We start from the raw sequence: 20,641 nt of genomic DNA on the forward strand, positions 1-20,641 counted from the left end.
ATCATCACAGATTCCATTGTGCCGTGTGATCCGCTTCAACATAGATTACACCATTCACTTCATAGAGGAGATGGCACCGGAGGTCAGTAAAACCCCACTTTATCTGCCAGCTCTTTTTCTCCCCTTTCTCACCCCTTTTGTTTTTATCTCAAACGGCTGAGACTGAGCGCCGCTGAGCCCCGTGTAACTCTCGCACCTCAGTGCTCGGATGAGTGAAGGTGCTAATCCTTTTAGAAGAGGAAAAAGAGCTTCCTTTTGACCCGCTGAGGGTGATTGTATCAATAAGGTGGCTTATGTGATAAAGTCTCAGAACTGGATTTAGTTATCAATCATATCTACATTATGGGGTAGTCTTTGTGGCTGCATGCTGCTACTGTATATTCACGTGGCGCTGATAACAAACCTCTGCTGTCTCTCGTGTACAGAACTACTGCGTCCGAGGCCTGGAGCTGTTTGCCTCCTACTTGTTCCGGGATATTCTTGAGCTTTATGACTGGAACCTGACAGGTACGATTCCCAAAGCGAGGGCTCGCAATTACACACAGATCACAGAAACTCCCAGCTTTATCGGTGATTGTCGCTTGTAAATTGCAGCGTGTCCTACCAGCATCTCTTACACATGGGTCACAAAATGAGAGGAAATTATCTCAAATTGCAGCTTGGACGCTACAGAAATACCAAAATGGGCATCTTATTGAATGCCATCCCTTATTTTTATGGAAATATTTTTTGTATATAATAGTTTTGTTTTTTTAAAAGCCTCAATTTGTCTTGTTTTTTGGGGGTTTTTTCTTCGACATAAGTGACCATATTTAGATGAGAGGGTGCTGATGCTTGCAAGGTTTTTTAGCAAACTGCATTCACACAAACTCACACGTACAAACCTGCATTAAGAGTTAAAAGGTGGGAATGCACTTTGTTAAAGCAGCCAGCTTGGCTCAATAAAACAAATTCTGACTCACTGAACAAAACAGCTCTGGAAAGTTGAAATCGTACACTAAAGAACTTGTTCAGCTAAATGGAAAATACAAGAAAGCGAAGAGCTCGATAAATCAGATCTAGTATGAGCTTAAATTTAAAATTAATAGAAGTATTGTGGTGTCTGTTATAGATACCACAATGCTTGCACGCAATAGATGTAATAGAAAATGTTGAGCATCTCCAGTAAGTGGTGCAGAGGCTGCTAAGGATCTATTACCATTTGGGTGATGCTTGTATCCACTGATGGAGAATTCCAAACTGTGTTCATGTAAACTGGATTGAAACGGAGCAATTCCCTCAGCCTCTATAATGGATGCATTCACACAGCTAGCAGTTCGATAGTTAGTCCACAGAAGCATTTCTTCACAGCAACATGTCTGCGATTACATCGACGTTTAAACCACAACCACTGCAGTCCGTCTGTATTTCTTCTTACTGCTCAGAATAACGTTACGTGTGAAGCCAGGTACACTGTGGTCCCAGGAAGCGTGAGTGTTTCATCTACACGCCTACACTTAATCAGCCCAACAAGCTCGTTCCGTGTTATTGTCCCGATACCTCCGTGGAACAGCTGTGAAAGGCGGTCATTTCCTTCATAGCTTCTCTGGGATTACAAGCCTCCCTCCTGGTGGTAGAACTGTCAGTGCGATCAGCTGATAGAGATTGGCTATTCCCAAAAGTGTAATCCAATTTTAAAACACTGGTAGGCTTTTAAAACTTCACTGCAAGACAAAAGGTGGCTGTTTCGATCTTGCCTAAAACACAGTGAGCAAGGAAAATCAACCTTATGTTGAAGTCATTAAAAACAACATCATGAGCTGCTGCAACAGACCGCCTCTCAGTGTTTCACTCGCCCAAAGTGGAGCACACCTTTCTCAGATGAGTGCTTCAAGCCCCATCATTTGGTCGGTAGCTGCGTTAAAAATGATCCAAAGGGGAACAGACACCATCGGCAAGAGGTCGATATTTGGAACTCCAGTTTTTCTAATTACGCTTTTTCTTGTTACAGATGAAAATATATATATATATTTACTAAAATTCTTCAGGATGGATGCACCAAAGCCTCATCAGGCAGATTATGGCATATTTGTCAAAACTGCCTAAAACTAAATCTTTTTAATGTGATTTTAATTAGTTTTGTACGTACAAACTCATTTGTTAGACTATTTTTCAGTAAACTACAAAGTTTTACGATGACTCGTCTAGTTTTAAGGTTAGCTTTAATCCACTATTATAACGTTGCTGAGACACCTGTCAATCACTATGGGCAAATTTCTAATTTTAAAATTTTAAAAGTAATAATCTTTGACAGGTAAGTTAAAAAAAACAACAACAAAAACAACAACAAAACAAACAAAAAAAAGAAAACTGTGAAATATATTTTACCACGGGACTCACTTTTAGTGTCAGCCCCCAGTGGCCATTTGAGGAACTGCATTCTGTTATAAACTTACTTGCTGTAATGTTTTCTCGGATGCATATATAGTTGGATAACAAGGCTCATAAAACTAAATAATGGATCTTTTTTGTTGCTTAGTAATAAAGTTATGCTTTCTTCTCTCCTTGGTTAAAATCTGTTGAGAACTGTGTTGAAAGGTGTTTAAAACAATGTAATTTTCCCCATTATTACAACAGCACTGCATTTTTGATAACAATGTGCACAGATCATGCATTTATATTATACCTGTCAGAGCGATAATGAGGAGATAAGATGGGGGCATAGAGCATTGGCGACCAACACCTAATCCTATATGAGTTTAACCTTTGCAGTCATTACACATACAGAGAACATTTTAAATATTAAACATAGTAATTCACATTTAGAGTCACATCCATGATATGAAGGAAAAGCTTGAATTCTTATTAATAACTCTTATTTTAAATAATTGGGGTCTTCATTTCAATTTCATAAAGTTAGACTCTTAATAATGAGTGAAAAGCACATAAGACTGTGTCATTAATAAATGTCTTTTTTCCAGATCCGGAGTCTGACGGGGAGGTCTCTGGATGCCCACGGTTCCATTTCATGCCACGTTTTGTCAGATTTCTGCCCGGTAGGACTCGTCACAGAACCATCTTTTTTTGCCATTTGTCTCCCTCTTGTGGTCTGTAATTCTTAAGCTGTCTCACGTTGCCTAAAACCAAAAAACTCTCCTCCAGCGATATCCACTCAAAGCTTTTACACTCATGGTGATAGTTGTGGTTCGTTCTTGGTAAAATGGCAGATGGAGTTAGTGCCTGAGCCTCTGCGTGTCTGCCTGGTATTCATCTTTGATGCACATGATGGTGCTGGTGCACTATGATATTACCGCGGCGTTTGTCATGACAGCCGTGCCCACCTACTTTCTCTCCATCAAAAAACAATTTCTCTCCCAGTTCTCCCAATTTAGTCGGCTACAAACACTTATCTGTCTCTTTTACAAAAGCGCCAGAAGACCCAATCCAGTGTTTCTGATGTGATCTGTAAAGGGGAAAGAGGCAGAGAGCAAACAGGGGAGTTACAGTGAGAGCACGATGACGGTGTGTTTGGAATTTAGAGTCGCCGGGTGTGCATTAGTCCTAATGCATCCCGGACTGAGAGGACAGTGGATTTTTTTTTTTTTGGTTTGTGTCCATCTGAAATGGAGGTCAATCAATTTTGCATGAGTGTCTATTAAACTGCCTCTGTTTGACCTGCGTGATTGCACGCATGTGTTCAGCTGTATTTCTCTGCACATGCATATGTGTGTGTGCGGTGCCTCTCAGCTTATTTCTGATCTTGTAATTCAGGGCGGACTGTTATTATAAGCGTGTCATTATGTGCCTTCACGTATCGCGCGCCGTCCGACCTTGCATCAGCTCCCCTGCTCACCTGTGCACTTCCTGAACAGTGCCATTGTAATGCACGGGGACATTTTCACAGTATGTTTTCGCTGAATATTGGCTGAGAAACTGAGAGTTGGCAGAGGTGAGGCGGGTTAGATGTATAAAACAGAGAATATTCTCCAACAGCATTCTTGATTTTTATTTTATTTTTTTATACAACAACACATGGATGCTCGGAGAAACAGTTAACCTCCTATAACTGCAGTGAGGCTTTTACATTTTCCTTTTTTTCCCCATTAACTATAAATATCTGTTGAACTCTGTCTTCAGCTTCTATGCATACGTGGCTTTATTAATTTATTTCTTCTTTGTGTTTATGAAATGTCTCAGATGGCGGGAAGGAGGTGCTGTCAATGCATCAGGTGCTGCTCTACCTACTACGCAGCAGCAAGCCCCTGGTCCCTGAGGAGGAGATTGCAGATATGCTGCAGTGGGAGGAGCTGGCGTGGCAGAAGTACGCCGAGGAGTGCAAGGGCATGATCGTCACCAACCCGGGCATGGTGAGGCCCTCGGCTTCTTTGTTACGACACCGAGGTGGCTTTGTCTGACGTTTCAAGGACGTTTGCACGTCCCCTCAGACACTGCAGGAATGAGGCTGCTCCTGTTAGCCTGTGACACGAGCAGCCTCACCTTTTATGCCCAGGGCGTTTGTTGTCATCGGCACTATTACGGCAGGAAGGTTTTTATGTCGCAGTCAAAGTTGGTTAACCTTCTCGTGTGGCCCACATTATGAAGGAGGTACAGAAATTGTGTCTGGGTAAAGGTGAAGATGTCCTTGCTAGCAAGGATGTTGCATATGAGCAGTGAATGTGATTGTGTAACCTTTGGTGTGGGTGAGTTATTGAGTCAACTGCTGTTCCTGGCAGAACTGAATTGTTGCTGTCAGGCTTTCCATACCGTGGGTGTATAATGGTCTTCCATTGCTGCGCTCAACTTAAACGATTAGACTGCCAGTCAAACGAAGTGTATTAAGGAGGTCGTGTCTGGAGCTTTACCCTTTTTGAAGAAAACAGAGTTATCAGAGGCAAGGGTCAAAGCAATGGATCACAACACTCCCAGGAAGCTTTTTCCAATATTGGTGATTGTTTGGATGGCTGATTACAGCCACTTCATTCTCTCTGACCAAGCATGGTTTTAAAATATTTACAGCTCTAAGCCCAGCGCCTTAAGCTTTGATTAAATCACTGCCATTCCTGTGTGTTGTCTGTAAAACATGCTGGAAAATTAATATTTTAAACATGCCAATCACAAGTTCCCCGAGTCCAGGGCAGAGTTTCCAACAGGAAAGTTGTCATGCCCGGCGGCTGCGATTGGTCGGGGATGAGAGTTCAGTCAGTGTAGCGCTAGCAGCTGTGCACGTGCTCGGTGGGTGACGGGCGTGAACTCACCTCAGGGTGTTTATTTCCCACTTCCAGGTTAAAGATAAAATGACGAAGGCTCTACCAGCAGTGGTACATCGAATCAAGTTTAACCTTGTTGAGATGCAGCCATGAATAACTTGGCACTCTGGTTTAGTTAACATGTGCAGCCAATCAGCTGAGCAGGCAAAACATATGAACCCATAATACCCTTTGTTTTTTACACTTGCACTTTCTTCAGGCTGTTGCTTCTGGATTTATTTCTTTTTAATCTCCCGCTGTGAGGCCTGGCAAGGGTCAATTTAGGCCCGCCACTCTGTAGCAAGGAGGAGAGGGAGGAAAGAGAAGCTGAAGGCCTTATTATCCCAGATGTTTTGTAACAGCAGCCAAAACACACATTATGTCAGTTTATGAAATGCCTCCCACCTGAACATCTCAGATTTATCTTAAAAAAAATTCCCTGTTACGCACAATTTCAGGCTCCTGCTGTTATTAGTTTTCTCCAAAATGCTTTTCAAGGCATGGCAGTCGCATCTTTTTAGGAGCCATTTTCAATTTCATTATCTCGAAAACTACTTGCACTCGGTCATTCGAATGTTTTAGGGTAAATACCTGGTACTGTGGCTCTATGAATACGGACTCTCAGCAGTGTCAGCTTAACAGAGAATGATGGATGCTTTAAATTTGATCTCTGACAGCAAATTTAAAGGCCTGCAGAAACCACATTTTTGCAGGCAGGGGACTGATATTTGATTTACAGCTTCTCATAAACAAGGACCTAACTTTTTTTTCTTTTAAAACAGTCCAAATCTGCTGAATGATTTTGCAGATATTAAGTGTATAATATGGAAACTTCACTGTGATATTCCCCAGGAATGACACCATGTGCCAGCTCCACGTGAACTTTTTTAGAAAGAGCAAGATTGTGTTAATGTTATGCTCAAAATTTGTGATGTTTCTCTCTCGTTTTCCCCAGTATGAATTTTTGAAATACTCTTATGAGTGTAGCAGCCAATGAGCTGTGAGACCACATTCACAGAGCCATATAATCAGATATTTATCCTGAAAAACAGGAACGACCTAGCTTAAGTCGTCATGCATAATTACTTTAAGGAAGTGAATCTTTCCCCTCGACTTCTTTCAGATAAATCTGAGGTGGGAAGTTTCTGTTAAATCCAAAATAAAGTAACAGCGCAGTAAAATGGAGTATAATAAAAGAAAAGTGTTCAATGAAATAAAAGCAGCTTTAAAAATACTTAAATAGAACAAAATGGCTCAATCAATTATAAAAAAAACAGAAGTGGGAAAGTTTACTAAATGTAGTAGAGAACAAGCACAGCAAATAGCAGATGGCAATAAAGTGGCTCATTATACACACAGTTTAAACTGCAGCTAACATTGCAATTAAGTTGGAAAAATACACTGTAACCAGGCATTTTTATCAATAGATTAATTAAACCAAACCAGCGGCATTCTCATTTCCGTCAGTCACATAATTGATAGCAAACACAAGTGTTTTCTTGCAGGTATTTAAGTGTAAACCATACAGCGCTCCCTAATCAATAAAAATGTCCTTTCAGGGCTAAGTGGTGTAGGTCAGCCCGTCCGTACTCTCGCTCTGTGAAAAGCCCTCACCTGCTGCGTTACACCAAGGTCACATGCTGCTCCGAGTGAAAGCATCCGATGCCAATCACGCAAGGCTCCCCTGACGCCATCACCTTTCAATCTGTTACGGTGAATTAAAGCATAGGTGGTGGAGCTGAGGACACTAAATGGCCTAAGATCTGTGAATTAGCATTTACAGTGTATTTGTCGGGATTGTAAACAGGGCAATCACGCCGCCAATCAAACCTGATTATGTCGCTTTAACGGCACAATCAAAGTTGCCTGCCGACCTCTTGCTCTCTAATCAAAGTTTGCATGCAGGCGGCGACGGGCGGACGCGGCTAATGTCAAGGTGAGCGCAGGCCTCCAGCCATCTGCCATGCAGATCAGCGCTCCTTATGCCGCGGCCCCTTCCTCTGATCCCACCACACGCCTGACAGGCTAACTGTGATTTGGGAGTCGGCCGAGGACATGTTGCCTGTCAATCTCCTCCCCGATAAGAGCGTCAGAAGTTAGCTCGCCATCCCCGGCATCGCTTTATCATTGTTGCGCTCACGCTACGAGCACAATCTGGGCCTCATCTCATTATGCGCCTGTGACAGATGACCCTTGTTGGGTGGATTATTTTTTATTTCACATGCTGGCAGCAGGTGACTGATTGATGGTTGCCCGGTAGCTATGTAAATATGTTTCTCCTCGCTGTGCTGACTTCTTTGTTTTTCTCCCCCCCCCCCGCAGAAACCGAGCTCGGTGCGCATCGACCAACTGGACAGGGAGCAGTTCAACCCAGACGTCATCACTTTCCCCATCATCGTTCATTTTGGGATACGGCCCGCGCAGTTAAGCTACGCTGGAGACCCCCAGTAAGGCCGCCGACATGCACAGATAAATATCTTCCCCCGCTGCTCACCGGCCCCCTCGTTCCCACCGCTCCTCGTTCGTTCGGTGGCGAGAGAAGAACCGGCGGCGTTGCACGTCAAGGAAAGACGAGAGCAGCGTATGTCGAAGAGGAGGGGCGCTAGCTGAAGGGGAGGAAGAGGAAGAGAAAACGAGCGGCGTGACATTTTTACATGCGTCGTCACGGGTCCCGGGTTTCCGCTGGCTGCCTCCGCGGCGGGAGCTGGCGCGGTTTGTCTCGTGAATAGTAATGCAACATACACGCACCGGAGGGCTTGCAGTAGGGAATACTGTACTGTGCCGCTGCATAATTAACAAAAGCAGTGTATTAGATCATGTGAGCGGCAGTCTCTGAGGTGTTCAAAGAGATGCGACAACATCGCTAATCAAAAGTCGGCACACAACTCCTGCACTCTGATGCTAAATTTAAACCTGTGGCTTTCTTTTTTAACTCAAATGTCTGGTTTAAAGCGTAACAGTCAGGGGGAGGTGCGGGAGGAAAATGGTGGTGATGAAGATGCAAACAAGAGGATGATCATTAGGGAATCCATTTAGGCAGAACTAGTTTGCTTCTTCCCTCTAATGTCCCCTCTCCCCTGCTGCCACGTTTTAGCAGTCTGTCCACTGAGCACTTTCATCCCCGTGCACCCTGCTGCCACGTCAAACTTCTCAAAGCGGCAGACAACGACAAATTTATGGATGGATTGGGACATCATTAGCCGATGCAGAAACGAGTAGTAAGAGACCAGCGGAAAGGATTTCCTACTACTGCTAATGATGCGTGTAGCGAGGGCAGGAGTCGGTGTTGATTGCGGCTGCAGCAATGCCACAGAGAGGGAGTCTTGGACACAGCAGCAGCATATATTAACTCGGGAGACTGAAGATGCTGTGTTGTCGTCGACCGCTGGACACGTGCGCTCGGGGGCTGCCACTCGAGCTACCCCAGCTCGACCAATGAGGCAGGAGTGATGGCATGACAGAGGTCAGGAGATGTATAGAAAAGCAGGAGCGACACACACGGGGGAGAAGGGGTAAAAAACTATGCAGAGGAGGCGGAAGCCCTCTTTCAGAAAAGCCCTCAAACGTGCTGTCGGGTTCTCATGTCGGTCTCGCTGAATAACTACAACGCTGCCAGCGTGGCTCGAGTTTGAACCGAACGCCGTCACGTTCATGCCTCGCTGATGTACGGCTTCAGAGTGGCAGAGTCTCTTGTCACTCATGAGCCTGAAGCTGAGCTCATAATTTGCATACCGAGCCGTGATTGGGCCGTTTTCTCCTGACACTGACAGTGACACCGTACTGACACAGTGTTTCCATGCATCATTTTTCTTATCCGTGCCTGCGTAGCTCACTGCAGTTACATTTCACAGAACGCAAAAGCGGCTGTCTTTATTTTTAAATGGGTTTTCCAAACGTTTAAGGAGAATGGAAATAAAACGGTGCACAGTGTTTGATGAGGAAAGCAAAATGAAGTTGATTTGATGCTGTCAGGTCCTGTAATGCTGAAGGCTTCTCATTTTTCTCAGATGACTGGGAGTCAAGTCTTTGGTCTGAAAAGGCAAAGAGTGCAATGTAAAGACTAAAGCAACAGAAACGTAAAGAAATAAAGGAATTTATACACTTTCTTTACAATAAATGACCTTTTTTAAACACAAATATATAAAACTTATATTTTCCCCCATTAAAAGTTTTAATATTTACGATGTTTAATGGATTAAAATTGTCTACTTTTATTTTTTTTGATTTAACCATGGAGCAGCTTCATGCATTGGGAGCCTTGAGCTTGTTTCATGGCTTCATTAGCTGTCTGGTCGCCACTTATTTTACAGAGCATTTGAATCACCTGTTGAGATGAACCATTGATTTCAGTAAGATTGTTGATCTTTTCTTTTAAATGCAGCTTTCTTTTTGTTGGCACTCTGACACTCTTCTGGTGTCTCATCTTTGGCTCTTTCTCGCTTTTCAAAGAAGCTCTTCAGCGACAGGGTTAGTTTGTAGACTTACTGATGCATGGAGGGAAAAAAATCGGACTGAGATACTGTAAGTGCGGGCAGAACGGCTTGAAAAGACAATCGGTTTAACGCAAAAGTTGAAATGAGATGCAGCATGTGAAAACCAGGCTAAAATAATACATTTTTTAAATTGTTTTCATGTTTCTGTAAATAGTTTTGTTATTTTTCTATGAATTTAGATTATTTTGGTTTAGCACATAGTCACCTATAACAGGTTGTTTGGCTAAAGAAGGAAAAGTTACTAATGGATGAATTATACTTCAGCGGGAAATCTACGTTACAACGTAGTCGGAAACTATTCTTGACTCTAACCTAACCGTAACCTGATGTGGAACTTCCGAAATATAAGAAATTATGACCAAACAAATAACATGTATAAAAACCTGCAGACCAGCGCGTTTGACAAGATCGAGAGAAGAGAATCATAAAGCTACTGCATCCAGCTGTAAGCTGTAGTCATGCTGCTTTCTCCTTTTTCTCCATCACCTCACACACACACGAACGTCAGCATGTGAAGTAAAATAATAAACTTAAACTGCTTACAATCATCTGTGCACCCTTAGCCAAGTGTCCCTCTAGCTTCTACCCTAAGTCTTTCTGACTGAATAAAGCTTTGTCTTATCTCAGCTTTTCAGTCATGTCAAACTCCTTAAAAACAGTTAAAAAAAACCAAAATGTATAAATAAATCTGTTGGTGTATCAGGTGTAAAATCCCTCCAAACTGCTGCTGCTGTGCTGCTAACTTCCTCCTATATAGTGCTCCTACTAGCTGCTGCAGTCCTGGAAACAAAGAGGCAAACACAGTTAAATGGATCAGTTTGTGTGGATGGTTTATTGAGTAAGGATCGGACTAATATCTGATCAATGCGTCCCTATCGTTGTGTCTTATCTGCACCTTAAAGCGCTCTGGAGCGTATTTACAAACCAGAAGAGACAGTCGTCCCACTCTGGGCCTTCGTAAAAGGGGTGTGGACAGCTGCTCCACCATGCAGCACCCAGATACAGAGACGGTGGTGTTAGGCCAATATTACAAGTATTGTACTTCATCATTGTAGTGGGTATATGAAAGAGCAAAGTAAACATAAAAGTCACTTTTCACTTCCCAGATTTTTCCACACTGTTCTTAAAATTCCACTGTGGAATTTTGAAGCCGGAAAGCTGTGTTTGAATGCCAAAGCGCCATTACTGTAACAGATAGATGAAGCCAGCAGTGGTCTACATTTGAAAAGGGCTGGAGATGGGGGAGGAAGGGGAGGGGGCGGTTGAAGAGAAAGAAAGAGGCAGCATATGCTAATGAAAGCATGTGCAGGGAATGGCGAGAGCCGCGGCAGCGCTACCCTGAGAGCACACAGCAGATCTGTGGAAAGGTCATTGGAGCGGATTGGGGACGAGGGGGCCTCCCAGGCTGGATAGACTCTCTCTCTCTCTCCATCTCGCTCTCCCTTTCTTCCTCTCCGTCTCTCGTCCGAGCGGGGCTTCTGTGCGGAGGTGCTGGTGAGCTGATAATCGGGGCGGTAAAGCCGCCTCATTCCCTCGTCTCAGTCTCTAATGAAGTCCCCGCTATTAAAGCTCTATAATTCTTCTGTTCCACAGTATACCCCCCACCCCATCACCACCACCTCATCCTCCACCCTTCCTTCCTTCCTCCTCTCTCTCCCTCACTCCTTCTGTCATTTTATGCCACTCTCCCTGTCAGCGCGCCATCCTGTCCCCCAAGCCCCTCCATCCCACCAATCATAATTGAATAACTCTGGGTAAATGAGGAGAAAGTCTCCTGAATGGGAGCAGAACGGTCACACCCGGCCCTTGGTGCATCAATCAGGGGGTCTGATTGAAAAGAGAGGGAGAGAGGAAGCGAGAGAGAGGGGGGAGGTGGTTGGTATCATGGCTACATGTCACCTTGCCGATAACTCCGTGCCTCTTTTCAGATGCAAATGAGAAGAAAGACAATAGTTTTATAGAAAATGAGAATGAGGTTGCGAGATAACTCGAGCCAGTGTCACGTCTGTTCCCTTTTTTTTTTTCCGTTCTTTTTTACGACGTGAGCAGAAAATTGTGAGTATCTGTGTGTGTGTGTGTGTGTGAACTTCTGCCCACAGCTCAAACAGTGGACATCTGAAACACTGACTCTTCTGTGTCCACTGCCCCTCACACACAAGCAGCTGATGCAACAGTGGCTGCTGGCTGCTGTTAAATTATGTTTGATATCAGGCAAGCTTCAAATGAAATATTGATGTGTTGTTGCAAAGGATGGAAACAGAGAGTGAAAGAGAGAGAGTGGACTTGTCAGCATGTCACCTCCTTATTTACCGTCCGCAGGTATCAGAAGCTGTGGAAGAGCTACGTGAAACTACGCCACCTGCTGGCCAACAGCCCCAAGGTCAGGCAGATCGACAAGCAGAAGATGACACAGAGAGAGGTGGGTGAAAGAAAACAAAACCGCCTTTGATATGTATTTTTTTGTTTCTTTTCTCACACTCATAATTTATCAGTAGAAGGCGCTTTCAGTGGAAGCGCGTGTCCTGGAGATATGAAAGGTGCTGCTGCAACACTGGCGCTCTTACTCTCTCTGCAGAAGTAAGAGATTCGCAGATATTAATTACAAAAACAAAACTATTACCATTGCTATTATTCCTGCTGTGCGCACTGATTCAAAAGCTGCTTATCGGAAACTCCCTGCCAGTACTCGCCGTTATTGCGGTAACAAAGATGCTATTTCACTCAACAAAAGTGAGATGTTCAAAACTTACAAAGGCAGCAATATTTGATTCTTTTTGTTAGTTTTTTTTGTTGTTGTTAAGAAAACGTAGCCACACTTTGTTGCATTTAATGCTTTTTTTTTTTTGTAGCAGAGGTAATTTTCTACACATTAATACCTGGAGTTTTTCAAATTATGTTATTTTTTTGTGTGTGAATATCAGACTTAAAGTGGTTGCTTTTACTTAAAGCGTAACTTTACCGCTGATTAAACAGTCCAATTGTCCAGCCAACGCGAGGATATTTAGTCATTTTTTATTGTTAAACTATTATTTTGGCCATTTCAACCTTTTTCATAGTTTCTGATATTTTTTCTTATGTTGCTAAAGTTTTGCACTGTCGAACGATGGTGCACTGAAGAACAGAGCAACATTAAAAGTTTGCACTATATTACTACCTTTCTCACTCTTCGCACCTTCTCTTCCACTTTATCTGTTTTAACTCCTTTGTCTTTATTTTGACGACTCACATTTGTTTTATTTAATTCAGTCAGGTGACCAGATCACCTGGGCTCTAGCATGCCTCTGTGCATACAGACCATTGAAGCGTCCCATCCTAATGCACTTCCTGTGTTCTGGGCTAAAATTCAACTTTTCTGCAGTCTGAGTCTCACGAGTCGAGGTATTATCGGTGCACCTGAATATTGTTTTATGACAGATGTGAAAAATGCGACGCCACCCTTTAATGCATAATTTAGTTGATTTTTACTGCTCAAAATAAAACGCCTGTAACTGCGCTCTCGAGTTGACTGTGAAGGTCAAACCTCCACCTGGGAGCAGGAGTGGAAAAGGTTTAGGTTTAGTGAAGTAATAACCGTGTAGCCACGGGGATTCATGGGGTGGTGGTGCTGTGTGAGAGTGTGTGGGGCCTGGGCAAGCCGAGAACAAGCACCTTGCCACACTGCATCCTTCTCACAACTTCTCTACAGCAGACACAGCTTCTCCTCTAATTCTTTGAGTGTGCTGCAGATCCAGCCTCTTCCTTTGGACTGTTTGATACACTCTGGACCAATAATGAGCGAGAACTCGGAGCTCAATTAGCTCGTTTCCCAGGTAGCTCGGCAAAGCTCCCCGGCTAACAGGCCCTGACAATCCCACTGTCAACCTGCACTGGAGCAATTAGTGAACCCAAACAGTGGATCCATCATGCTCCTCCAGCAGCATTAGCCATGTCAGTGTCTCCTCACTGCAGTGGCAGTGTGGCACCGCTATTTACTTAATGCCCGAGGGAACACTGAAGCTTCCTCTGTAAATGGTCGTTCACTGACAGACTAAATGTCTGCTCATCTGATAGGCATTTTAAGAAGCACCCTGTCAGAGGTGTTGTGCGCCTCAGACGGGCCCTTTGATACTTCCGCACTCCCCCTGAAGTCTGCAGAGCTCCGGGGAGAGCAGAGGTGTGGCAAAAACTGGCCTACACACCCTGGCTCACGCCTCTGCGCCCCCTCTGCATCTCATGCTGAGAGCACAGAGAGGTGTGTGTGTGTGTGTGTGTGTGTGTGTGTGTGTGTGTGTGCGTGCGCGTGTGCGTGCGTGCGTGCGTGTGTGTCTGTCAGACATGCAGGCTGACTGTGTTGCCCAGATGGACTTTGTGGCATCCCCTTAGCCAAACCACTGACTGGTCCTCAAAACCATTCACACAACAACGCTGTCGTATTTTTTTGCAGTGATTGTTTGCAATATAAATAAAGTTTTTGGTTAAAATTGTTCCCAACATAGAGCGAATAGGTGAAGTGTGTTATAAGATATTATTTGTCTCTGCATTAGAAATGAAAGAAAATGAAATACAGAACTGTGCTACTTTATTATCTCATATCTCTAATTTGAATAAGTATTCAGCCCCGAGTCAGTGCTTTGACAGTGGATTCAGCTTCGAGTCTTCTCTATCAGCTCGGCGTATGTGGATTTGGGGATTTGCTCCGATTCTTCTTTTGCAGCATCTTCGCAAAGCTATCTTAAACTCACTCCACAGATTTTTCTGTTGGTTTCGAGTCTGAGCTTCAGCTCGGCCACACAAGAACTTAACGCTCTCTTTCCTCAGTACGTTTCAGCATCGACAGGGATGTGCTCTTAAGGATGTCTCTACCCAGTTTTCAGACTGCGGCTCTCTTTACTTTATTCTTTTGGTTCTTTAAAATGGACCTGCTATGTTTTTGCCTTATTTTCTGTCATGCATATATATATTGCTACATTGGTGGATGCTAAAATTAAACATGACTGAGGTTTCAAATAAAGAGGTCAGTGCATGTCAAAGTAATCCCTGTGAGCCAAAAGCTCAGGCATCAGACTGCTCTAAACACACCGTTTCAGACAGTAAATCACCCTTTAGATTATATCTTGTTTGGATTATTTGGATTATGGGTTAAGTACATTGAACCTCTGTAGAAACAGAGATTTTACCCAGAAGAACAGGCACCAATCATCGAACGTAACATTAGGTTAGACTGCAAAATTCAGCCTGTGATGGTGGCACATCAGCTGATCTCATTACCATAGCATTATGATGTCTCTGCAAACCAGCTTGCAACCCACCCTTAACCTTTGCTACTGCTAGTCATGTTATTTTTGACTCAATAGTATCTGCTGTGCTCTGTTCTGTATTGGGCAGTCTTCCTTCTCCCCCCCCCCACCTCATCTGGCTTCTTGCTCCGCATACCCACAGGTGGAACACAACAAGACCATAAACGTGGGGTAATTACTGTAGTGGTCTGGACTAAAGAAGGTAGCACAGCAAAGTTTAATAAAGAATCACTGGTATTCATTATCAGCATTCCTGCACATCTTATGGAAATTAGGGCATCAGCTCTAGCAAATCATATGCTGGATGACCTAAAATTGCAAAAGTTTTAATCTTCCTGCTTTGTACTGGAAACAATATGGTAGGAATAAGCTACAGGGCCCTAAATGAACCAGCAAAAGCTGAAGTAAATGGTGCACACAAGCTACGGATGTGCACTTGCCTTCCACAGTCATTGAATTTCAGACAGTGTCTTTGGTGTTTGACCTCAGCCTGTTCCAAAAACACAAACACTCTTCACAGCAGAAGAGTATGATGATAAAAGTCAAATGTGCCATGACTCGTCTCTTTGACCAGCAGAAAGTTACGTCTCATCTCCTTCCCACACTGGTTAATTATTTACTTTTTGTGCTTCTCGCTCAAATTTTCGTCCTGCAAAAATGAAGCATTTACATATCATTCGCACTTCTCTGTGATTACTGCTTTCCATATACAGTGGTTGGCTGTCCATGGAAAGTGTGTGTGTGTGTGGTTGCACATGCACTTGTGCGCGTGGGTGACGGTGTTCACTTTGATGCACAGTTCAAAGTAGGATGGCATTATTTATTCATGCCTTTGTTGTTCTTATTTCCTCTGCGAGTCGAAAATTCCTGGCGTTCCATTTTAGGCAGATCACGGCTAACTCAGACAGAGTCGATAGCGTCTCCGCTGAATGCATGCGCACGCACATTTAGGAGGTGCTGTCTGTCAATACGTCTTCCATCTTGGTTGTTATTTGTAGGACCTCTTATCTCAGACTCAAACTCTCCTTTTACTCTGCTGAATCTGCTGTAGGGCTGACATGTTTGTCTGTTTGTGTGTCTGTAATGATTCCTGGTGTTGCTGATGGAGGTACCTCTAGGCTCTGGTGTGGTGGGCCTAATGGGCAGGCAGGTGCCTCAGCTCTTGGTTGCAGCGACTGAAGCCTCATCATCAGCTTTCTTACACCCAGGAGCACCACAACCACCACTCCCCACAGCCATGCTGACCTATGGCAGCGCCTCAATTAGCTAGAACCAGCAAAGCTGTCACTTTTCTTCTTGCTGCTGTCTGCTGCTATGCTATATGTGTATCCTGCCATGGAGGTTTCAGATTATTACATGTGCTAGCCTATCTGTTGGAAAAGCAAGAGTCAAAGAAAGGGGGGAGCGAGGGTGGGGTGAGGTTTTGAGGATGGGAGCTGTCCCCGTAGGCTGTGCTCCAGTGGATCAATAATTGACTGGCTGGTTGTTTGGCAGGAAGCTCTTCAGAAGATCCGTCAGAAGAACACGATGCGCCGAGAGGTCACAGTGGAGCTCAGCAGTCAGGGCTTCTGGAAGACTGGCATCCGCTCCGACGTCTGTCAGGTAACGCCACTCAATTGTATGCATGCACATACAGCGCCGATTCCATGGATCGAACAAACGAATGTACACATTGTTTCACAGTTACATAACAATGAAGCATAACACCCTGGTGCTTTTAAAAGTAAAGAGATTCAAAACATCCTTTAATGCACTCCAGAGAGACAAGTATAAACAATCTTTTAAAACAAAGATTTACATATATATATATTTCTAACAAGACTGAATAGGATACTAAATAAAGATTATTTCAATTACAGACTTTTTTTTTTTTTTTTTTAAATTCTATAGTAAAGAGAAAAAAACCCATTTACCTTAAATTCAAAAAAATCCCCAAATTCAAGAAGCTGAAAGCACAGAGTGTGGAGCATTTTCATTCAAGAATGAAAGAATCAACTTTGTAAGTGGACTGGTTTTTATATAGCGCTTTTCTCAAGCATTAGAATCCCTTTTACTGGAAGCCACAATCACCCATACAGTGCTTTATTCTGTGCCTTTAAACACTTTGTACCTATCAAATAAATGCACACTCACGCACTGATGGATGCATCAGGGTCCATTTGAGATTTGGTTTGTTGCCCAAGGATCTGCAGACTGGTGGAACCAGGAATCAAACCACAGCTACTTATAACACTTGTTGCTGACTGACACGGAAAAGCAAGGCAGCTAAATCCTACCCATCATTGTCAAATTAAATAGACAATAATGCTTTAGTATTCTTGGAGTTTTGACTGTACTATAGACAGCTTTAATAGCAGGGAGGGCGGGTTTATAGGCAAAAACATATTAATGACTGTACTTAGACATGGAAGAGAAGGAGAACTGCGAAGTTATCAGTTAATACTATTAGGGTTGGTTAGCAAGGTGCATTCACAGACTATACAGATACAGCTACTGGCACTAGCTTCAGTTAATATGCAAAGGAAATACGCAACATTTATCCATCAAAACTGGTGTGCATCCTTCTTGGATGGTTTCTTAGTACAACTAGCCACACACCAAGTCATACAATCTGTCAAATAATCGGATTAACATGATCAGAAATGGCAAATAGATCTGTGACGCTACATGGTACAGGTTAGAGTGGACCCAAATCATTTTTTTTGTAGCAGGCACTGTTTTATGCCTGCTCTATAGGCAGAGTATTTTAACGTGGGATTCTACTTTGCATTGTTTTCGTCTCTATGGACTGTTTTCCTCTGTAATTACATGTTTTTTAGTGCCACCTTCTGAGTTTAGCTACAGTTTAGCTAACGTTTGTCTAAATCTTGTCTACGTTATATCTGTTAACAATGTAAGTGCAATAGTTTCAGGGTACAAAGTTAAATGCTCGCTTTGTATGCTCGTGGCAGTTGGCTGCCCCTCCCTGAGTTTAGTTAAACACGAGGTCTCTTCCTGTTAAAAGGGAGTTCTTCCTTCTCACTGTCGCCGACTCCTTGTTATTTACCCTGCAACGTGAAGCCACTTAAAGCAGCTGCTGTTGTGCATTGGCTGTGTATAAATAAAACTGAATTTGTATTTAAAACCAAAAAGCAAACATAGTCACTAGAAGTTGGACACATGCACATATTGCAGTGGCTCCACTCAGACGGACACGTCCACTGCACAGCCGCACACCCTTCTCTTCTTTCCACACATTGCGTCACTTCTCCATTCAAGTGTCAAAATCTGTGTAGGCAAAGCGTACTCCCACAGAGCCGCAGCGGTAGCCATACCTTTCATTAAGTAACGACTCCGACTGGACAGCTTATTTATATGCCACTTGACTGTCACTCGGCATTTCATGCACTTTTAACAGCAAAAAAATATATTTAGGATGGATTCTTATTTTTATCGTAACTGTAGCTCATTTTCTAGGAAGCGGAGCAGCATGTTCAACTTGCACTTGGATGTGTGCACGCGATTTCGAACGGGCAGAACTAATGAGACTTGAACCATAACCCTGAATGTGTAAGCAGCGCGCTGTGCCCACTGAAACCGAGCGCTTCGTGTGCTCATGCACTACATTAATAGTCAGTGTAATGATATAGCTAAGTCTGTTTGAGTGCATTTTTTATTTATTGTCTATTCTAGGATCTTTTTGTCTTAAACTTCTTACTGAAAAGATAATTGGCATCAGCGTAGCACGTATTATTCTCTCGGCACACCCACTATCAATGTAGTGCAGTGAAAGTATCCTACAGCTGATGCTGCTGCTCACATTTGGAGAGGAATGACAGAATGTTCTAGCCGTGCAAGCCAGGCCCCTCTTACAGCAAGGTCTAGCAAAGAAGAATCCGATCCATAATTGCTGTCCAATTATATTTGCTTCAAGCTGTACCGCTACGACTAATTGCTTCATGAATAATTTCAGTCCGAACTGCAGCGGTACAGTCTACACAACATGTGACACAGACAATAGATAGCTGCAAAACTGACCCATAGTTTCTCGATTTTAAAAGCAGACTTCGTCTTTTTTTTTTTTTTTTTTTTTTCCGGAGCAAAATCAACCCCCTTGTTACAAACATCGTTCGGCAACACCAAGGTTGTTTCACTTGAAAGGCTCTGTCAAGGACCGGGCTGCACATCGGGGGCAGAGATGGGACTTATTTATTCATCACAATTTTATTTTATGTTCATATTTTTTTTAAATTTTTTTTTTTATTCACTGCCTTTTTTCTCACTCTCTTGTTTTCTGTTCTTTTTGGCTCCCTGATCACATTTATGTTCAGTCAGACAGTCAAAAACATTTCAAAGGGAAGTCTGTTTTTCTTTTTCTACAGTGGAGAGAATAAGTGTGGGCGGGTCTATGTTTTCTGCAGCAATTACTTAGTGTATATATATATATTAATCCACCTACTTATAAATTATATAACTAAGGCAAAGCATGGAGAAATACAACTGTATCAGCTGTGTTAGGGGTAGGTAATAAAGCTCGCCTGCAAAGGTGAATTTCTGCAGTAGTTTACGTTGCACAATATATACAGCCTAATAAAATCTGTGGAAGCACTGTAAACCAGAGGCCTTTCACTCACATCACACATGGCTCAATGTGCATCAAAATAAATGAGCCTATCAACGAAAAGAAACAGGAAGCATAGGTGGTTAGACAGCGGTTAGCGCTGTCGCCTCACAGCAGTCCCGGTTTGCAGTGTTCTCCCTGTACATGCCAAGACACGCTGTTCAATTCATAATTCTCAATGTATTCTCTCTGCTTTCTGCCTCACTAGCCAAGTTGCTGTTAATTTAACAAAATTGTTATTTAATGATTAATTAAGTAGCTCTACCGGCTGTGATTCAGGAGGTAGAGGGGGTCATCTGCTAATCAGAAGACTAGTTGGTTACTCAGCTCCTCCAGACCACATGTTGAAGCGTCTTTGGGCAAGACGGTGAAACGCAAATTGGTCGTGATGCATCCGTCAGAGAAAAGCCAAAATGTGCTGGGTTTGAATTTAGCCCTTGAGTGGGTGCTCTGGCTTCCTCACACAGTCCAAAGAGATGCACGATAGGGTTGCTGACTCTGTGTTAGTCCCGTGATGGCGACTCTTCCAGGGTCTACCTAGGCTCATGCACTGTGAAAGCTGGGTTAGTCTCCACCCAACCAGCTCCAGCTCTGCCGTCTTGCACTGTAGCTTCTGATGGTAGTCCTTCAGATCTGCATTTCTCCACCCACCGTAGGTTCTGATTGGATTGCGCAAACAGCAGATCACAAAAGCGAGAGCTGTAGTCCAAGACGCTAAAGTAGAAACAAAAGCTGGAAAAGAGCATGTCTAGCATGGAGTTATCCTTTTGTAAATCGATAATAGGTGGTATAAATCTCTCCAACGCATAATTATATAACTTTTTTTTATCGCTAAAATGAGGTGCCAAATATGCTTGGGTGGAAGATAATAAACCTGACTGGCTTCCCAGAGTAAAGCCTTGGTGTGGAGTCGTGCTTGTAATACTTAAATCAAAGAAAAAGTGAATTCAGGCTGCTGGCCTGGTTGGAAGGTGTCCAAAATACCCAAACGTCACCCGTGACAGTAAATTAGGAATTTCTCACCTTTTAATTAGTGGCGTATCAACT

General features: G+C 43.3%; 1 protein-coding gene across 4 annotated transcripts in view; it reads left to right on the forward strand.

Moving 5' to 3' along the window:
- drosha (drosha ribonuclease III) overlaps positions 1-20,641 on the forward strand; it is a 143,826-nt gene that overhangs the window by 18,122 nt on the left and 105,063 nt on the right. For all 4 annotated transcript variants that reach the window (XM_085286693.1, XM_085286694.1, XM_085286692.1 and 1 more), the window contains 7 exons: positions 11-82; positions 426-507; positions 2,961-3,035; positions 4,177-4,346; positions 7,548-7,672; positions 12,038-12,137; positions 16,489-16,596. In XM_085286693.1, coding sequence (XP_085142819.1) covers positions 11-82; positions 426-507; positions 2,961-3,035; positions 4,177-4,346; positions 7,548-7,672; positions 12,038-12,137; positions 16,489-16,596 — 732 coding nt within the window. The remainder of the gene's footprint in view (positions 1-10; positions 83-425; positions 508-2,960; positions 3,036-4,176; positions 4,347-7,547; positions 7,673-12,037; positions 12,138-16,488; positions 16,597-20,641) is intronic.

This window comes from Mchenga conophoros, linkage group LG9 (assembly GCF_057382185.1).
Source record: "Mchenga conophoros isolate Kocher_MC1m ecotype Shallow Benthic linkage group LG9, M_conophoros_male_GT1.1, whole genome shotgun sequence".
NCBI lineage: Eukaryota > Metazoa > Chordata > Actinopteri > Cichliformes > Cichlidae > Mchenga > Mchenga conophoros.